Below are 19,725 nucleotides of genomic sequence, written 5' to 3'. Positions count from 1 at the left end.
GGGCTATTTTCAGGTGGAATTGTTACATAGAGCGCCTTTAATTGAGAGAAAACAAGTCAATGTTAGAAATGTGAGCCAAACTGAGGACTTGGGAGAAAACGTGTAAATATCATCACGATACAGTGTAAACATCCACACAACCATAAGAGGGAAGAATGATGAAAATCAGGGAATCGTCAAGTAACCTGCAATTTCCTGTTGACCTCCCGTGACTTTATTTGGAAGAGAAAATATAAAGCTGAAGAAAATGAACAAATACTCAGTTCCCATCCATTTTACAGGTCTTTTTTAATTACAGCTTTTACAATCATTATCATTATTGTTATCATATTATATTTAATTATCCTCACTACTCTTCATTATTGATATTAGTTTAAATCATAACACAATTTGTTTTCAAAATGTACACATACAAGTAGTATATCTTAATGTCCATAATTTGAAACGTATTTACTTTTCAACCTAAAATGAAATTACAGTCAATCTTAACTAAGTATGAAATTAAAATACCGTCCAATACATACATACTGTACACACACATACATACTACACACACACACACACACACACACACACACACACACACACACACACACACACACACACACACACACACACACACACACACACACACACACACACACACACACACACACACACACACACACACACACACACACTTACCTACCTACATACAATAGAGGTTATCATTTTTAAAAAATGATAAAAAATAAAATACACCCATTTTACAAATTCCTTACCCAAGTTTTCACGTCATTAGATGATTGATTTCATTACTCTCACTCTATGTTTTTGTTTTGGCATGCATATTAACACAAACGTTCAATTCTTTTCTCTTTTTTTTTAACAGGATTTTGTCATAATGCACTTCACCAATTGTCCAAGGACCTTCTCATCTCATGGTGTCTGTTATGGCTTAAGAACATACGAATCCATTCCCTCATTCCCTTGCATACTCTCCCTTCATAACACGTTATAACCCTTATGACTGTCTTCATACAGTACATTGTTTCTCAACCTCTGGTCCCTGGACCGACAGGAGTCCCTATGGTGATTCTCACCGATCCCTCAGATGTTTAGCTGTACCTGACCCGAGTGAGTACTCAAATGCTAGTTTTATTGTAAGTGCTTCCTCAGAAGAGAAGGACCATAGCTTGTGGGTCCTGAGTAAAGGAAATACCTTAGCTCGCCTGTCCACGGTAGAAAAAGGTTGAGAAACAAAATCCTAATACCAGTTACTGAGATACGGTATGCATGTTATATCGACAATTCAAATCAAAGAAACGTCTATCAGGGTCATCATTCTGTTGATCCAAATGGAAATGCAGTTTTACATCCCAATGAAAAAAATAAGAGTCATTGTGTCAATTTTCCCATTTCACACATGGAAGAAGAACTTCACACTGGGCGATGGGAGTCATTTTTTACAGCATCGAACAGCTTCATGCCACAACTGTGGACTAAGACGGAGAGAGAGAGAGAGAGAGAGAGAGAGAGAGAGAGAGAGAGAGAGAGAGAGAGAGAGAGAGAGAGAGAGAGAGAGAGAGAGGACAGACAGACAGACATTCACTCTATTTTAGTATCTTTTCATTCTCTCACATTGCCCTTGTTTCTTCAAGGATTCCAGTGGAATTCTTTTTTGTTTGTGTTCTATTCTCCATTTTGTTGATGATCTTCATCTTTTTTTCTTCAAAAACATTTTTTTTTTTTTTGGGGGGGGGGGGGGGTGACTCTCTAAAACAAAGACAGGATAGATAAATAATGATGCAACCATAAAGTAAAACTCAATTTCAGTATGGGTCGGTTTGGAAAGCTGAGCTTACTGAAAGGACTGAGGTATGTTTGGATGAAAGGTTACTGAAATTACTGAATTGTTTTTAGGATGACTGAGAACACTGATATGAGCTAAATGAGTTTCAATAACTGATATGAATGACTGAAATACAGTCTGTTTGGACGCATGAGATTACTGAAATGTACCTGCTTGAATGACTGAAATTCAGGCAATCTTACAGAAGGTGACAAGAAACCATTCCGATTTTTTAGAAGTTGATGCTTTGTCGAGCCAAGACCCTAAGGAATTATTTCGGACTACTTTGCAAACTTGAAAACGTTCATGATATTCTTTTGGCAATTAAGTATTTTTCTCACCTGATGTGCTTATCTCTAGCAGGAATATGTTCTCACTGACCCCGACTCACCCCTGGGCCCAGAGTTCACTGAAACAGACAGCATTACGGTTCTCAAACACCTGTCAATGACACTAGACCTTCAGCCAATAACACTGAAATGAGTGGTCAGCATGGAACCAATGACTCATAGAGCTGGTTTCCAGTGGGAAAGACATGAAGAAGAGGACCCCCTCACCTTCACTCTGAACTTTCCTCAGGGTGACGGAGGGCGTGGAGATGGCGGAGGCACGGAAGTTGGCGGGTAATGTTTCTGAGGAGTCAGAGGTCACGCCCCGGAGGTCCTTCTCTCTGAACATCTTCCTCCACGAGGGCGAGCGTGTGAACGTCTTAGTGCCGTCCTGTCAACAAGACGCAGAGGATTGACACACAAAACAATATTGCACCATGCAATTGATTAGATTTCCTAAGTGCTAGTTAGGTTTACTAAAGAACAGCATGTGGAAAAAAATACACGCACATGGGCAGGTAGCCTTGAGGTTGCTGGTTTGAATACTGGAGCTGACAAGGTAAAAAAAAAATTGCAGTACCCTTGAGCAAGGCACTTAACCCTAAAGACTCTAGAGTTGCTGTACTGATGCGACCCTGGCCTTGAACCTACTCCCTGCAGGTTTCTCAGGGGGAGTTGGGATATGCAAAAAAAAAACATTTCCATTACACATCTTGTGTGTGACAGGACAAATATAAGCACCTCCCCCCAAACAGTTCATGTTGGTTGAAGCAAACTGCCTATCTTGAAAAAATTGCCTATCTTTATGAGCAATAGTCTTAAGTAACCAACTACATTTTAAAAATGTTTTACCTCATCTGGTCTTCTCTCAGTTCCCATGGAGATGAGGGCATTGTACTCCTTCTCCAGCATCTGCCTTGCCTGGGAGAGAAATAATGAGTGTTTTAAGATTATAATTAAGATTATCAAGTGGATTTCATGATTAAGATTATCTTGATTAAAATGTAATGACCAAACAGTTGCAGGTAAGGGAAATTAAGTAGGTTGGTGATTGTGGTGAATGAGGGTTATTGTGATTAGACTACAATAGTAGAATTGGGCGCTTGTGCTCTGACTTTCTAGCATAGTGGTGAGTACCCGCATGTTCTGACCGGACTTCTAAATTCAGGTACCTGTGTGTTCTGATTGGGTATCTGGAGGAGCAGGGCAAGGTCAGTGTAGTCAAAGGTGTCATCCAGGGCTAGGAGGGCCCCATGTACCCCACTCTCTGTGAGGTTATCTGCAAACTCCTTTAGCCCAATGGCCTGGACCCAACACATCACTCGCTCATTGGACCATACCATCACATCTACGGAGGGGGCAGAAAGCTAATACAGTGAAACAGCTACTACAGCGAAACAGTTAATACAGCGAAACAGCTAATACAGTGAAACAGCTAATACAGTGAAACAGCTAATACAGCGAAACAGCTAATACAGTGAAACAGCTACTACAGCGAAACAGCTAATACAGCGAAACAGCTAATACAGTGAAACAGCTACTACAGCGAAACAGCTAATACAGTGAAACAGCTAATACAGTGAAACAGCTAATACAGCGAAACAGCTAATACAGTGAAACAGCTACTACAGCGAAACAGCTAATACAGTGAAACAGCTAATACAGCGAAACAGCTAATACAGCGAAACAGCTAATACAGTGAAACAGCTACTACAGCGAAACAGCTAATACAGTGAAACAGCTAATACAGTGAAACAGAGCATTTGAGAGACAGAAATAATAGAATATTTTGCCATACAACATTCATTTGCAATGTCAAAATCCAAATCCCAGACGAGCCCCGAAATGTATTACGGCTCAAGTTACCTGTGTGCAGTATTCTCACCTTGGTTCTGATGTTGGCTCTCATCCCTCCTCCTTTCAAGCTCCTTCCTGTCGTAGTTCAAACGCTTCAAGCACATGATGCCATAATGCAGACTTACCCTGAGCGAGAGAAAGAGAGTGAGAAAGAGAGAGAAAGAGATGTGTGTTACTGTCAATGTCCTCACAACCAAAGACACAACCACTGTAAAATCCTGATGCAGACAAACTAAGGTGGAGAAGAAAAGAGAAATAATAACTCTGAAACAGAGAAGAGGAATGAAAGAAATGTTGGAAAAACCATCGGTAGAAATGTGTAACTAAGCAGAGGACACTAGACGATCCGGTATTAGCTTTGGTGTTTTCATGCGGCACACAAATTAAGGAAACAGATTTGTGCCAAATCCATACCAACATTTTTGGCCAGAATCTGCTTCCATACACAGATTGCCTTTCAATGACACCAAACATTGATTGAAATGATTTGAATCCAACCTGTGGAAGCTGTCCACCATTTTGAGCTGTCCCCTCAGCTCCTTCTTGGTGAGGTGGTCCAGCATGCGAGCGTCCACCAGGGACTCCATGAAGTAGGAGCGGTACTGGGGCAGACCCAGGCTGGGCAACCACTCATTCCCTACCCACTCATGGTTCATGTCCCCATAGGCAAGGATCTAAATAGGGGAAGAGAGAGAGAGAGAGAGAGAGAGAGAGAGAGAGAGAGAGAGAGAGAGAGAGAGAGAGAGAGAGAATCAATGTCCACTGAGAGACAATATATTTAAAATATCCTTCCAAAATCTCACGTGAGATACAGTACCAGTCAAAAGTTTGGACATACCTACTCATTCAAGGGTTTTTCTTTACTTTTACTATTTTCATTATAGAATTATAGTGAAGACATCAAAACTATGAAATAACACATACAGAATCATGTAGTAAGCAAAACAAGTGTGAAACAAATCAAAAATATATTATACATTTGAGATTCTTCAAAGTAGCCACCCTTTGCCTTGAAGACAGCCTTGCACACTCTTGGCATTCTCTCAACCAGCTTCGTGAGGTAGTAACCTGGAATGCATTTTAATTAACAGGTGTGCCTTGCTACAAGTTCATTTGTGTAATTTCTTTCCTCCTTAATGCGTATGAGGTCATCAGTTGTGTTGTGACAAGGTAAAAGGCCAAGTCCATATAATGGCAAAACAGCTAAAAACATGAAATAAAACGACCACCCATCATTACTTTAAGACATGAAGGTCAGTCAATCTGGAAAATGTCAAGAACTTTGAAAGTTTCTTCAAGTGCAGTCGCAAAACCATCAAGCACAATGATGAAACTGTCGCTCATTAGGACCGCCACAGGAAAGGAAGACCCAGAGTTACCTCAGCAGCAGAGGATACATTCATTAGGGTTACTGTAACTGCACTTAGAATGCAGCCCAAATAAATGCTTCACAGAGTTCAATTAACAGATACAGTTGAAGTCGGAAGTTTACGTACACCTTAGCCAAATACATTTAAACTCAGTTTTTCACAATTCCTGACATTTAATCCTAGTAAAAATTCCTTGTCTTAGGTCAGTTAGGATCACTATTTTATTTTAAGAATGTGAAATGTCAGAATAATAGTAGAGATAATTATTTATTTCAGCTTTAATTTCTTTCATCACATTCCCAGTGGGTCAGAAGTTTACATACACTCAATTTGCATTTGGTAGCATTGGCTTTAAATTGTTTAACTTGGATCAAATGTTTTGGGTAGCCTTCCACAACCTTCCCACAATAAGTTGGGTGAATTTTGTCCCACTCCTCCTGACAGAGCTGGTGTAACTGAGTCAAGTTTGTAGCCTCCTTGCTCGCACATGATTTTTCAGTTCTGCCCACAAAGTTTCTATAGGATTGAGGTCGGGGCTTTGTAAGGGCCACTCCAATACCTTGACTTCGTTGTTCTTAAGCCATTTTGCCACAACCTTGGAAGTATGCTTGTGGTCGTTTGTCCATTTGGAAGACCCATTTGCGACCAAGCTTTAACTTCCTGACTGATGTCTTTAGATGTTGCTTCAATATATCCACATAAGTTTCCTCCCTCATTATGCCATCTATTTTGGGAAGTGCACCAGTCCCTCCTGCAGCAAAGCACCCTCACAACATGATGCTGCCAACCCCCTTTCTTCACGGTTGGGATGGTGTTCTTTGGCTTGCAAGCCTCCCCATTTTTCCTCCAAGCATAACAATGGTCATTATGGCCAAACAGTTCTATTTTTGTTTCATCAGACCAGAGGACATTTCTCCAAAAAGTACGATCTTCGTCCCCATGTGCGGTTGCAAACCGTAGTCTGGCTTTTTTATTTCGGTTTTGGAGCAGTGTCTTTTTCCTTGCTGAGCGGCCTTTCAGGTTATGTTGATATAGGACTCATTTTACTGTGGATATAGATACGTTAATACCTGTTTCCTCCAGCATCTTCACAAGGTCCTTTGCTGTTGTTCTGGGATTGATTTGCACTTTTCGCACCAAAGTACGTTCATCTCTAGGAGACAGAACGCGTCTCCTTCCTGAGCGGTATGACGGCTGTGTGGTCCCATGGTGTTTATACTTGCGTACTATTGTTTGTACAGATGAAAGGGGTACCGTCAGGTGTTTGGAAATCGGTCCCAAGGATGAAACAGACTTGTGGAGGTCTACAATAGTTTATCTGAGGTCTCGGCTGATTTCTTTTGATTTTCCCATGATGTCAAGCAAAGAGGCACTGAGTTTGAAGGTAGGCCTTGAAATACATCCACAGGTACACTTCCAATTGACTCAAATGATGTCAATTAGCCTATCAGAAGCTTCTAAAGCCATGACACAATTTTGGGGAATTTTCCAAGCTGTTTAAAGGCACAGTCAAATTAGTGTATGTTAACTTCTGACCCACTGGAATTGTGATATAGTGAGTTATATGTGAAATAATCTGTCTGTAAACAATTGTTGGAAAAATTACATGTGTCATGCAAAAAGTAGATGTCCGAACTGACTTGCCAAAACTGTAGTTTGTTAAAAAGACAATTTTGGTGTGTTTGAAAAACAAGTTTTTATAACTTCTTATGGCTGGGGGGGGGGGATGTATTGAGTAGCTTGGATGAATAAGGTGCCCAGAGTAAACTGCCCTCTACTCAGGCGCAGAATCGAAGATATGCATATTATTAGTAGATCTGGATAGGAAACACTCTGAAGTTTCTAAAACTGCTTTAATGATGTCTGTGACTATAACAGAACTCATATGGCAGGCATAAACCTGAGAAAAAAAATCCAACCAGGAAGTGGGAAATCTGAGGTTTGTAGTTTTTCAACTCATTGCCTATTGAATATACAGTGTCTATGGGGTCATATTGCACTTCCTAAGGCTTCCACTAGATGTCAACAGTCTTTAGAACCTTGTTTCAGGATTCTACTGTGAAGGAGGAGGGAATGAGAGCTCTTTCAATCAGGTGTCTGCCATGAGCTGATCACGCACACTCCCGTGAGAGGTTGCTGCGTTCCTTTTCATTTCTAAAGACAAAGGAATTCTCCGGGTTGGAACATTATTGAAGATTTATGTTAAAAACATCCTAAAGATTGATTCTATACATCGTTTGACATGTTTCTATGGACTGTAACGGAACTTTTTGACTTTTCGTCTGGACCTAGTGATCGCGCCTCATGAATTTGGATTTGTGAACAAAATGCGCGAACAACAAGGAGGTATTTGGACATAAATTATGGACTTTATCGAACAAAACAAGCATTTATTGTGGAAATGGGATTCCTGGGAGTGCATTCTGATGAAGATCATCAAAGGTAAGTGAATATTTTTAATGCTATTTCTGACTTCTGTTGACTCCACAAAATGGCGGTAATCTGTATGGCTTGTTTTGTGTCTGAGCGCTGTACTCAGATTATTTCATGGTGTGCTTTTTTCGTAAAGTTGTAAAAAAAATCTGACACAGCGGTTGCATTAAGGAGAATTGGATCTATAATTCCAAGTATAACACTTGTATCTTTTATCAATGTTTATTATGAGTATTTTTGGAAATTGATGTGGCTCTGCAAAATCACTGGATGTTTTGGAACTACTGAACATAACGCGAAAATGTAAACTGAGATTTTTGGATATAAATATGAACTTTATCGAACAAAACATACATGTATTGTGTAACATGAAGTCCTATGAGTATCATAAAATGAAGATCATCAAAGGTTAGTGATTCATTTATCTCTATTTCAGTTTTTTGTGACTCACCTAACATAATCGTTTAGCATGCTTCCGTCGTAAAGCCTTTTTGAAATTGGTTTATCTTTAAAATGGTGTAAAATACTTGTATGTTTGAGTTGTTTTAATTATGAGATTTCTGTTGTTTGAATTTGGCGCCCTGCACTTTCACTGGCTGTTCTCATACCGATCCCGGTAGTGGGATCTAAGCCATAAGAAGTTTTAATTTAAGATTCTTGGTTCCAGCCGTCGTGTCTTTGTGAGACGCAGAGTAGGTGAACGGATGATATCCACATGTGTTGTTCCTACCGTGAAGCATGGAGGAGGAGAACGAGGTATGATGGTGCTTTGCTGGTGACACTGTCAGTGATTTATTTAGAATTCAAGGCACACTTAACCAGCATGGCTACCACAGCATTCTGCAGCAATACGCCATCCCATCTGGTTTGCGCTTAGTGGGACTATGATTTGTTTTTCAACAGGACAATGACCCAAAACACTATTTGACCAAGAAGGAGAGTGATGGAGTGCTGCATCCGATGACCTGGCCCCCACAATCACCCAACCTCAACCCAATTGAGATGGTTTGGGATGAGTTGGACTGCTGTGTGAAAGAAAAGCAGCCAACATGTGCTCAGCATATGTGGGAGCTCCTTCAAGACTGTTGGAAAAGCATTCCTCGTGAAGCTGGTTGAGAGAATGCCAAGAGTGTGCAAAGCTGTCATCAAGGCAAATGGTGGCTACTTTGAAGAATCTAAAATATAACATTTATGTGTGGGTCATTTATTTTGATTTGGTTACTACATGATTCAATATGTGTTATTTCATAGTTGTGATATTATACAATGTAGAAAATAGTACAAATAAAGAAAAACCCTTGAATGAGTAGGTGTGTCCAGACTTTTGACTGGTACTGTAGATAGATAGAGTTAACCTCAGTTCTAGTCCTGAGTATAGTCTATACTTTATTTTGAAGCGGACAAAAAGTCTGTAAAAAAGTATTGATCAAAATCTAAGGAAAATGCCCAAATTGCTGTATCGGATTTATGGTCTGTTTACAATGTGATATCATTGATTTAATTTCCTGTTCATGACAATAGTTTTCATGACAAAAACTACAATAATATCTCACCTGGTCCCAGCTGAACTCCTTCACTTCCTTCAGTGGAGGCAAAGGTAAGGGATAGAGAGAGAAAGGGATAGAGGTGGAGGGAGAGGGAAAGGAACGATTGTTTTTACGGTAAATGACAGGAGGCGTTATGGAGAAGAAAAGATGTAAGGAAGGAAGGGCAGAAGGAGGAATAGTTTGTTAGTGAATGAAAATTAGTTGGAGAAACACTACACTCAAAGAGAATTTGGGGGAGTAGTGGGGAAAAGGTGCAGCGACACATGCCTAATCAGAGACAAAGACAAGGAAAACAAATTGTAAATGGAATTTCATTCAGCATAGTCTCAAGTTGCTTGTTGATTTCAAGCAAGTTGGATGTGTACCATCAATTCTTATACAGTTAGGAATTAATAGAATATTGTTAGATAATTGAGTTGCACGAAAGTCTTGGGATGTCTTAATTGGTCAAACATAGATTAAATCACTTTTGAAATAAGATAGTGTGTAGGAGAACTAAAAGCAAATATAAAAAGAGAGAGATTAGGCAAAACAACTTACTGGTTTTATGGCAGCGGTCAGGGACTCCATTTCGGCATGAGTCATCCATATATCACTTGTCGACTGTGATGTCATCGAGGACAATTTGAGATTCAGATGGAAAAATAATGAGGATATGTTTACAGTTTGCATACATTTTCACTCAGACGTATTCAAACTTCTATATGTGCAGCAAGTATGTTACTGAACATATGCTAATGTTTGTGTGCGTGTTTGTGAGTGTATATGCTGTAACACTTACGGAGCGTGTGCTGGCCGGTGCCGAGGGGCTGGTGAGGGACACCATCTCCTGGATGGCCAGGCGCAGTTTCAGGCGGTGCAGGGGGTTACTGATGCCAATCTCCCGCTGGATCTCTGTGTCCGACAGGTTGGCCATGATGGCACCGCTCTTCACATTGGCACGACATGCTGCCACATACCAGGCGGGCATGCCCACCCACAACTAAGAGGAAGAGGAAAAGGAAAAGGAAGAGGAGGGGGAAGATGTATATGCTTTGGGAATATTTACAAAAATATTCCCTGCCAATAAGGATGCATTTAATATGTTCATCATTTACAGTACATTGTTCAGATTCATTCATAGTAAGATGGAGCACCTTCAGGTTAAACAATGCACATGATTTCTTCCCAGATATTTAACCAGTGAGACTTCATACCTCAAGCCATGTAACCACCGTGGGGCCATCCCATGAAGCGAAGGGAAGACCCTGGCGACAAGCTTCTTCAAGCAGGTCGTGCTTCTTCTTGCTGCGGCGATCTTTCTCCACGGTGCCAGTTCCCATCTTGGCCAGGCCCAGGGGGTCAGCTGAGCCCAGGTCATCGGAAGGTGTGGAGGCTGAGGTCAAAGGTCATGTGAGAAACTACTCCCCATGATTACTGGACAATCTCTCTTGCCATAAATCATTTGTTTTTCTTCTAAAAACATAGAAAAATGCTACCCTGGTTGATTATTTAAAATAATATTGAGTATAACTGTGTACACTGAGTATACCAAACATTAGGAACACATTCCTAATATTGAGTTGAACCTCAATTAGTCGGGGCATGGACTCTACAAGGTGTTGAAAGCTTTCCACAGGGATGCTGGCCTATGTTGACTCCAATGCTTCCCACAGTTGTGTCAAGTTGGCTGGATGTCCTTTGGGTAGTGAACCATTCTTGAAACACACGGGAAACTGTTGAGTGTGAAAAACCCAGCAGCATTGCAGTTCTTGACACAAACCGGTGCACTTGGCACCGACTACCATACCCCATTCAAAGGCACTTAAATCTTTTGTTTTGCCCACTCACCCTCTGAATGGCACACATACAGTGGCTTGCGAAAGTATTCACCCCCCTGGATTTTTTACTATTTTGTTGCCTTTCAACCTGGAATTAAAATAGATTTTGGGGGGGTTTGTATCATTTGATTTACACAACGTGCCTACCACTGAAGAAACAAAATATTTTTTCTTGTGAAACAAACAAGATATTTCTCTGTTTCCCCTGTTTGTTTCTAGTTTTCCAGTTTTGACCATTCTGCCTGCCCTGACCCTGAGCCTGCCTGACATTCTGTACCTTGTCACATCACACTGGATTATTGACCTCAGGGCTACGGCAGTATGGGAACAACAGTTGGCCGTATGCTTCAGTCTGGAGGAGTTCGTGGCGGAGGTAAAGGAAGTTGTTGATGCTCCATTGTCCGGGAGAAAGGCTGCCCAGAAGTTACTCCAGCTTTGAGAGCTTCATGGAAGCTACCCTAGCTACCCATCCTCACCCTGCTGGTCATCTATGAACATTTGAACATCTTGGCCATGTTCTGTTGTAATCTCCATCGGGCACAGCCAGAAGAGGACTGGCCACCCCTCATAGCCTGGTTCCTCTCTAGGTTTCTTCCTAGGTTCTGGCCTTTCTAGGGAGTTTTTACTAGCCACCGTGCTTCTACACCTGCATTGCTTGCTGTTTGTGGTTTTAGGCTGGGTTTCTGTACAGCACTTTGAGATATCAGCTGATGTAAGAAGGGCTTTATAAATACATTTGATTTTATTTGGACGGGCGCTCTATAGGCCGGGTCATCCACAATACCACCCCCATCAACTTACGTGTATCAGGGCACCACAGCAAGACGATCCAAATCCTGCTCATTAAGTCTTATCAGGTTCCTGTGGTATTAGGGTTCTCTTGGCTCCAGCTAGTGCCATCATGGGCTCGAGCCTGTTTTGCCACGTTCATTTCCAGAAGTCAGCGCAGCCTGACCCTGACCCAGGACATCTTCCTAGGGGCTCGGGAGTTGCCCCGGACCTCTCCACCAGGACCTCCGGGAGGTGTTCAGTAAGGCCCGGGCCACCGACTGCACCGGCCCTATGACTGCGGGATAAACGGATGTTTTTCCTGACGTGGTCCACTCCTCCAGGCTTGCCTGCCACTCGGGTTCCCATCGGACCCTGGCCTTTGTGCGACAGCGCTTTTGTGTGACGCCCATCATAGTTCCTGACATCTCGATGTTTGTTGACACGTGTACGATCTTTGCACCGAACAAGACTCCTCGGCAAGCACCGGCTGGTCTCCTTCAACCTCTGCCTGTTCCTCACTGTCCCTGGTCTCACATATCCCTGGACTTTGTCACGGGTCTCCCTCCGTTTGAAGGCAATCCCAACATCCTGACAGTGGTGGACTGTTTTTTCAAAGCCGGCCAATTCATTCCTCTCCCTAAGCTACCCTCTGCCAAAGAGACGGCCCAGCTCATGGTGCAGCACGTCTTCCGGATCTATGGACTCCCAGTGGACATGGGTCCGATTGGGGTCCTCAGTTCTCGTCCCGGTTCTGGAAAGCGTTCTGCACACTCATTGGGTCGTCGGTCAGCCTGTCCTCCAGGTACCATCCCCAGTCCAATGGCCAGTCGGAGCGAGCCAACCAAGACCTGGAGTTGACTCTTCGCTGCCTGGTCTCCGCTACCCCACCACCTGGAGCCAGCAACTAGTGTGGGTCAAATACCCCTGCAACAACCTTCTTTGCTCTGCCACGGGTCTCTCGCCCTTTGAACGTTCCCTGGGTTATCAGACTCCAGTCTTCCCTGAGCAAGAGGAAGAGGTCGGCATACCTTCAGCTCAGATGTTTGTCTGCCGCTGTTGTCGTGCCTGGAAGAGAGCCCGGTCGGCCCTTCTCAAGATCACCTACACATATCGACGACAAGCGGACCGCCACCGGACCCTGGCATTGTCATGGGCAGAAGGTATGGCTGTCCACCCGGGATCTGCCCCTCCGTGTGGAGTCCCGCAAACTTTCCCCCCGGTATATCGGCCCTTTCCCCATCTCCAAGGTCATTAGCCCCTCTGCTGTTCGTCTTCTGTTGCCCTGTACCCTCCGTATACATCACACTTTTAAATGTGTCTAGAATCAAACCCATGTCTCACAGTCCTTTGTCTCCTGTTTCCTGATCCTGAGATTGCCTGCTATTCTGTACCTTTTGGACTCTGATCTGGATTACCGACCTCTGCCTGCCCTTGACCTGTCGTTTTGCCTACCCCCTGTTCTAGTAATAAACTTTTGTTAATTCAACACTGTCTGCATCCGGGTCTTCCTTAAAATGTAATATGGTCAGTAAATGTCATGGAAAGAGCAGGTGTCCTTAATGTTTTGTATACTTAGTGTATATTAGTGTATACTTTATAAGTAAACAGTTTGTGTGCAAAATACAGGCAACCTTACATTGTTTCTAACCCTCACACCCCACACACGGTCAACCGGTGGTGAAAAGTACTTAAGGAAAAATACTTTAAAGTACTACTTATGTATTTTGGGGGGGGGGTATCTGTACTTTACTTAACTATTAACATTTTGGGCAACTTTTACTTTTACTTCACAACATTTAGAAAGAAAAATGTGTATTCTTTACTCCATACATTTTCCCTGACACCCAAAAGTACTAGATTTTGACAGGAAAATTGTCCAATTCACACACTTATCAAGAGAACATCGCTGGTCATTCCTACTGCATCTGATCTGGCAGACTCACAAAACACAAATGCTTCATTTGGAAATTATGTGTTAAAAAAAAACATTTTTAAAATGTTGCTGTCTGGTTTGCTTAATATAAGGTATTTGAAATGATTTGATACTTAAGTACATTTTAGAAATTCCATTTACTTTTGATACTTAAGTTTTTTTTTAACAAATACTTTTAGACTTTTACTCAAGTAGTATTTTACTGGGTGACTTTTAGTTTTACTTGAGTCATTTTCTGTTGAGGTATCTTTACTTTTATTCAAGTATGACAATTTAGTATTTTTTCCACCACTGTGGTCAACTCTCTATATTGACTTACCCAGAGAGGCAGACTGACTCCCAGGTCCTCCGATCCTCCCCTTCTCCTTCTTCCCAAACAGGCGTCCAATGGAGGACTTGATGCTCTTCTTCTTGCTGGCTTTGTGGAGAGAGTCCTGACTACTGGTGGTTACAAATTAATCACAGAACATCACTGGTGAACAAAAAATGCAACCATTTCAAATAAGGAAATCAGACAATTGAAATAAATTCATTAGGCACTAATCTATGGATTTCACGACAGGGAATAGAGGTATGCATCTGTTGGTCACAGATACCTTTAAAAAAGGTAGGGGCAGAAAAACCAGTCAGTATCTGGTGTGACCACCATTTGCAGTGCAACACATCTCCTTCGCATAGAGTTGATCAGGCTGTTGATTGTGGCCTGTGGACTGTTGTCCCACTCCTCTTCAATGGCTGCACGCAGTTGCTGAATATTGGCGGGAACTAGAACACTCTGTCGTACACGTCAATCCGGAGTATACCAAAGAGCTCAATTGGTGACATTTCTGGTGAGTATGCAGGCCATGGAAGAACTGGGACATTTTCAGCTTCCAGGAAATGTGTACAGATCCTTGCGGCTTCGGGCTGTAAATTATCATGTTGAAACGTGAGGTGAGGGGGGCGGATGAATGGCACGACAATGGGCCACAGGATCTCATCAGGGTATCTCTGTGCATTCAAATTGCCATCGATAAAATGCAATTGTGTTGGTTGTCCGTAACTTATGCCTACCCATAGCATAACCCCAATGCCACGATTGTGCACTCTGTTGACAACGTTGACTTCAGCAAACCGCCCTCCCACACCTCCGCATAAACGTGGTCTGCAGCTGTGAGGCCAGTTGGACGTACTGGCAAATTCTCTAAAACGACGTTGGAGGCGGCTTATGGTAGAGAAATGAACATTAAATTATCTGGCAACAGCTCTGGTGGACATTCCTGCAGTCAGCATGCCAATTGCACACTTCATCAAAACGTGACACATCAGTGGCATTGGGTGACAAAACTGCACATTTTAGAGTGGACTTTTATAGTCCCTAGCACAAGGTGCATCTGTGTAATGATCACACTGTTTAATCAGCTTCTTGATGTGTGACACCTGTCAGGTGGATGGAGTATCTTGTCAAAGGAGAAATGCTCACTAACACTTACTAATACTTTACATGTTGAGTTTATATTTTTGATCATTATACATGATGGTCACTGAAATAGTTGGTTATCCAGTCTACTTTATATCCATTCTATTGGCATTAATATATTTTATTTTTTATTTTATTCAACCTTCATTTCAATACGGAGTGATATACTTTCCATTACCAAGCTTCCCAGTAAACACACATTGTCTCAATGTTGACTGAAGTAACAACTGTACCTGCGGAATTCGCGGTGATCATCCAGCCCAGCCCCTGGGTGTGTGTGAGTCATTCTATCCAATCGCAGAGCACGAGGAACCGGAGGAGGGGTGGAGTCAATCAAGGCTAGTGCCCGGCAGTCGTCGCCCTCTTTGCTGTTCTGTATTGACAGACAATCAGCTCAAGTGAGTCATTGTAGACAACTATTTGAATCAAATCCCAAATCAAATAAAATAGTCTTGGTGACATACACATGGCTGGCAGATGTTATTGCGAGTGTAGCGAAATGCTTATGCGTCTAGATCTGACAGTGCAGCAGTATCTAACAGGTAATATCTAACAATTCCACAACAAAACCTAATATCTACCAAATTCCACAAAACCTAATACACACAATCTAGTAAAGGAATGGGATGAGAATATATAAGTATAAAATATATGGATGAGCAGTGAGAGAGTGGCTAAGATGCAATAGATAGTAAAGAATAGATAGTGAAGGATACAGTATACAGTATATACATATGACATTCTTAAAGTGGCATAATTAAAGTGACTAGTGTCCCATCTATTAAAGTGGCTTATGATAACAAGTCTGTAGGTAGGCAGCTGCTTTTCTGTGCAAATGCTGGCTGTTTAACAATCTGATGGCATTGAGATAGAAGCTGTTTTTCAATTTCTCTGTCCCAGCTTTGATGCACCTGTACTGATCTCGCCTTCTGGATGGAAGCGGGGTGAACAGGTAGTGGCTCGGGTGGTTGTTGTCCTTAATGATCTTTTTTGCCTTCCTGTGACATTTTTATTTTATTTTTTTATTTAACCAGGTAGGCAAGTTGAGAACAAGTTCTCATTTACAATTGTGACCTGGCCAAGATAAAGCAAAGTAGTTCGACACATACAACGACACAGAGTTACACAAGGAGTAAAACAAACATACAGTCAATAATACAGTAGAAAAATAAGTCTATATACAATGTGAGCAAATGAGGTGAGATAAGGGAGGTAAAGGCAAAAAAAGCCATGGTGGCGAAGTAAATACAATATAGCAAGTAAAACACTGGAATGGTAGATTTGCAGTGGAGTAATGGGAAAAGTAGAAATAAAAATGGGGTGCAAAGGAGCAAAATAAATAAATACAGTAGGGGAAGAGGTAGTTGTTTGGGCTAAATTATAGATGGGCTATGTACAGGTGCATTAATCTGTGAGCTGCTATGACAGCTGGTGCACAAAGCTAGTGAGGGAGATAAGGGTTTCCAGTTTCAGAGATTTTTGTAGTTCATTCCAGTCATTAGCAGCAGAGAACTGGAAAGAGAAGCGGCCAAAGGAAGAATTGGTTTTGGGGGTGACCAGAGAGATTTACCTGCTGGAGCGCGTGACATCAGGTGTTATAGGTGTCCTGGAGGGCAGGTAGTTTGCCCCCTGTGATGTATTGTGCAGACCGCACCACCCTCTGGAGAGCACTGTGGTTGTGCCGTACCAGGCGGTGATACAGCCCGACAGGATGCTCTCAATTGTGCACCTGTAAAAGTTAGTGAGGGTTTTCGGTGACAAGCCACATTTTTTCATCATCTTCACAACACTGTCTGTGTGCGTGGACCATTTCAGTTTGTCGGTGATATGTACACCTAGGATCTTAAAACTTTCCACCTTCTTCACTGCAGTCCTGTCGATGTGGATAGGGGGGCACTGCCTTTGCTGTTTCCTGAAGTCCACGATCATCTTTTTTGTTTTGCTGACATTGAGTGAGAGGTTATTTTTCTGACATCACACTCCGAGGGCCCTCACTTCCTCCCTGTAGGCTGTCTCGTCGTTTAGTAATTTAGTAATTTAGTTCAGTTACCTTAGCTTTCTTGGGAACAGGAACAATGGTTTCCATCTTGAAGCATGTGTGTACAGCAGACTGGAATAGGGATTGATTGAATATGTCCATAAACACTCCAGCCAGCTGGTCTGCGCATACTCTGAGGATGCCGCTAGGGATGCCGTCTGGGGCTGCAGCCTTGCGAGGGTTAACACGTTTAAATGTTTTACTCACGCCGGCCACGGAGAAGAAGAGCTACCACAGTATTTGGTAGCAGGCCGTGTCAGTGGCACTGTATTGTCCTCAAAGCACGCAAAGAAGTTGTTTAATTTGTCTAGGAGCAAGACGTCGATGTCCGAGACGGGGCAGTTTTTTTTTGTAATCCGTGATTGTCTGTAGACCCTGCCACATGCGTCTTGTGTTTGAGCCGTTGAATTGCGACTCCACTTTGTCTCTATAGTCACACTTTGCTTGTTCGATTGCCTTACGGAGGGAATAACTACACTGTTTGTATTTGGTCATGTTTCCAGTCGCCTTGCCATGATTAAATGTGGTGGTACGTGCTTTCAGTTTTGCGCAAATGCTGCCATCAATCCATGATTTCTGGTTAGGGAAGGTTTTAATAGTCACAGTGGGTACAACATCACAGAGTCCGTATACATCAATGTTATTGTCTGAGGCTACCTGGAACATATCCCTGACCACGTGATCGAAGCATCTTGAAGCGTGGAATCCGATTGGTCAGACCAGCGTTAGATAGCCCTAAGCACGAGTGCTTCCTGTTTTTAGTTTCTGCCTATAGGAGGGGAGCAACAAGATGGATTTGCCAAAAGGAGGGCAGGGGAGGGCTTTGTATGCATCGTGGAAGTTAGAGTAGCAGTGGTCGAGTGTCTCTCTGATTAATGCCCTCCTTGCCTGGTCAGTGAGTTTTGGTGGGCGGGACTCTCTTGGCAAGTTTGTTGTGGTGCCATATTCTTTCCATGTTTTTTATAATGGATTTAATGGTGGTCCATGGGATGTTCAAAGTTTCAGATATTTTTTAGAACCCAACCCTTATATTGCAGACCCTGGGACCTTTCAGAACAGGTGTAGATATACTGAGATCATGTGACAGATCATGTGACACTTAGATTGCACACAGGTGGACTTTATTTAACAAATTATGTGACTTCTGAAAGTAATTGGTTGCAACAGATCTTATTTAGTGGCTTCATAGCAAAGGGATGAATATATATGCACACACCACTTTTCCGTTTTTCATTTTTTAGAATTTATTTAAACAAGTTATTTTTTAATTTGACTTCACCAATTTGGACTATTATTTGTATGTCCATTACATGAAATCCAAATAAAAATATATTTAAATTATAGGTTGTAATTCAACAAAATAGGAAAAACACCAAGGAGATGAATACTTTTGCAAGGCATAGTATATATATATATTATTATTATTCATTTTTTTTTAACCATTTTTCATGATATCCAATTGGTAGTTAAAGTCTTGTTGTCACATCTGCTCCTGCCACACCCCTAGTGGACATCCAGTGTCTCATTGACCTGCAGCCATTCCCCCAGTTCCCTCTCCCTCTCCCTTTCTCTCTGTGTGTGTGGTTGGAAACAGGTGTGCTGGAGTGAGAGCAGTTCCCCACCAGCTGCAACCCGTTCCATAATCAAGACCTCTACAAATACTCAGTCCTGCCACTTCCACTCTGCTAGATCATAATCTCTGCTCAGTCAGTATTATGCTTCTAGCCTTTTATGATTATTCAAGATCCAGTTTCCCTGCTGTGCCTGTTTCCCTGCCTGACGCTGTTATCCTCTCGCTGCAGTTTTGCCGCTCTGACTGGTACCCGTCTCCTCTCACCACCCTGCTACCCTGATTTGGATTCAGCTCACCATCACTTCCTTGGATTTCATTTCATTTCATTTCTTGGTTCATTCATTCCTGTTTCCTGGTCTGAGTCTGCTCTTGGGTTCCCCTGTGCTGCTCCGCGTAACACTTGTCCCATCGCTGCAACTCCTGTACCGACTCAGGATAGGCGAATGTCGAGAGCAATGCGTTCTCTGAAACACGACTCTACCAAGTTGGACTGCTTCATGACACACTGCTCACTTAACCCGGAAGCCAGCCGTACCAATGTGTCGGAGGAAACATCATCCAACTGGCGACCAAAGTCAGCTTAAAGACGCCCGGACCACCACAAGGAGTTGCTAGAGCGTGTTAGGACAAGGAAATCCCGGCCGGCCAAACCCTCCCCTAACCTGGACGACGCTGAGCCAATTGTGTGCCACCTCATGGGTTTCCCGGTCATGCCCGGCTGTGAATCAGCCTGGGATTGAACCTGGGGCTGTAGTGACGCTTCA

At 42.5% G+C, this 19,725-nt stretch overlaps 1 protein-coding gene across 4 annotated transcripts in view; it reads right to left on the bottom strand.

Moving 5' to 3' along the window:
• Nucleotides 1–269: 269 nt before the first annotated feature.
• Nucleotides 270–19,725, bottom strand: part of LOC124048393 (liprin-alpha-3-like) — a 46,106-nt gene continuing 26,650 nt past the window's right edge. For 2 of the 4 annotated variants that reach the window (XM_046369139.1, XM_046369142.1), the window contains exons 19-31: nt 15,584–15,723; nt 14,211–14,332; nt 10,564–10,742; nt 10,149–10,349; nt 9,908–9,970; nt 9,374–9,400; nt 4,516–4,691; nt 4,046–4,143; nt 3,333–3,508; nt 3,013–3,081; nt 2,389–2,551; nt 2,173–2,240; nt 270–1,481 (exon numbers count right to left, since the gene is read on the bottom strand). In XM_046369139.1, coding sequence (XP_046225095.1) covers nt 2,188–2,240; nt 2,389–2,551; nt 3,013–3,081; nt 3,333–3,508; nt 4,046–4,143; nt 4,516–4,691; nt 9,374–9,400; nt 9,908–9,970; nt 10,149–10,349; nt 10,564–10,742; nt 14,211–14,332; nt 15,584–15,723 — 1,467 coding nt within the window. In that variant the 3' untranslated portion in view covers nt 270–1,481; nt 2,173–2,187. Of the gene's footprint in view, nt 1,482–1,502; nt 1,756–2,172; nt 2,241–2,388; nt 2,552–3,012; nt 3,082–3,332; nt 3,509–4,045; nt 4,144–4,515; nt 4,692–9,373; nt 9,401–9,907; nt 9,971–10,148; nt 10,350–10,563; nt 10,743–14,210; nt 14,333–15,583; nt 15,724–19,725 lie in introns of those variants that run through there. The other 2 variants (XM_046369141.1, XM_046369140.1) reach the window with 2 other exon arrangements.

The sequence above is a fragment of the Oncorhynchus gorbuscha genome, linkage group LG11 (assembly GCF_021184085.1).
Source record: "Oncorhynchus gorbuscha isolate QuinsamMale2020 ecotype Even-year linkage group LG11, OgorEven_v1.0, whole genome shotgun sequence".
NCBI lineage: Eukaryota > Metazoa > Chordata > Actinopteri > Salmoniformes > Salmonidae > Oncorhynchus > Oncorhynchus gorbuscha.
The sequence above is the reverse complement of the archived record's forward strand: the minus strand, read 5'-3'. Positions and strand labels throughout refer to the sequence as shown.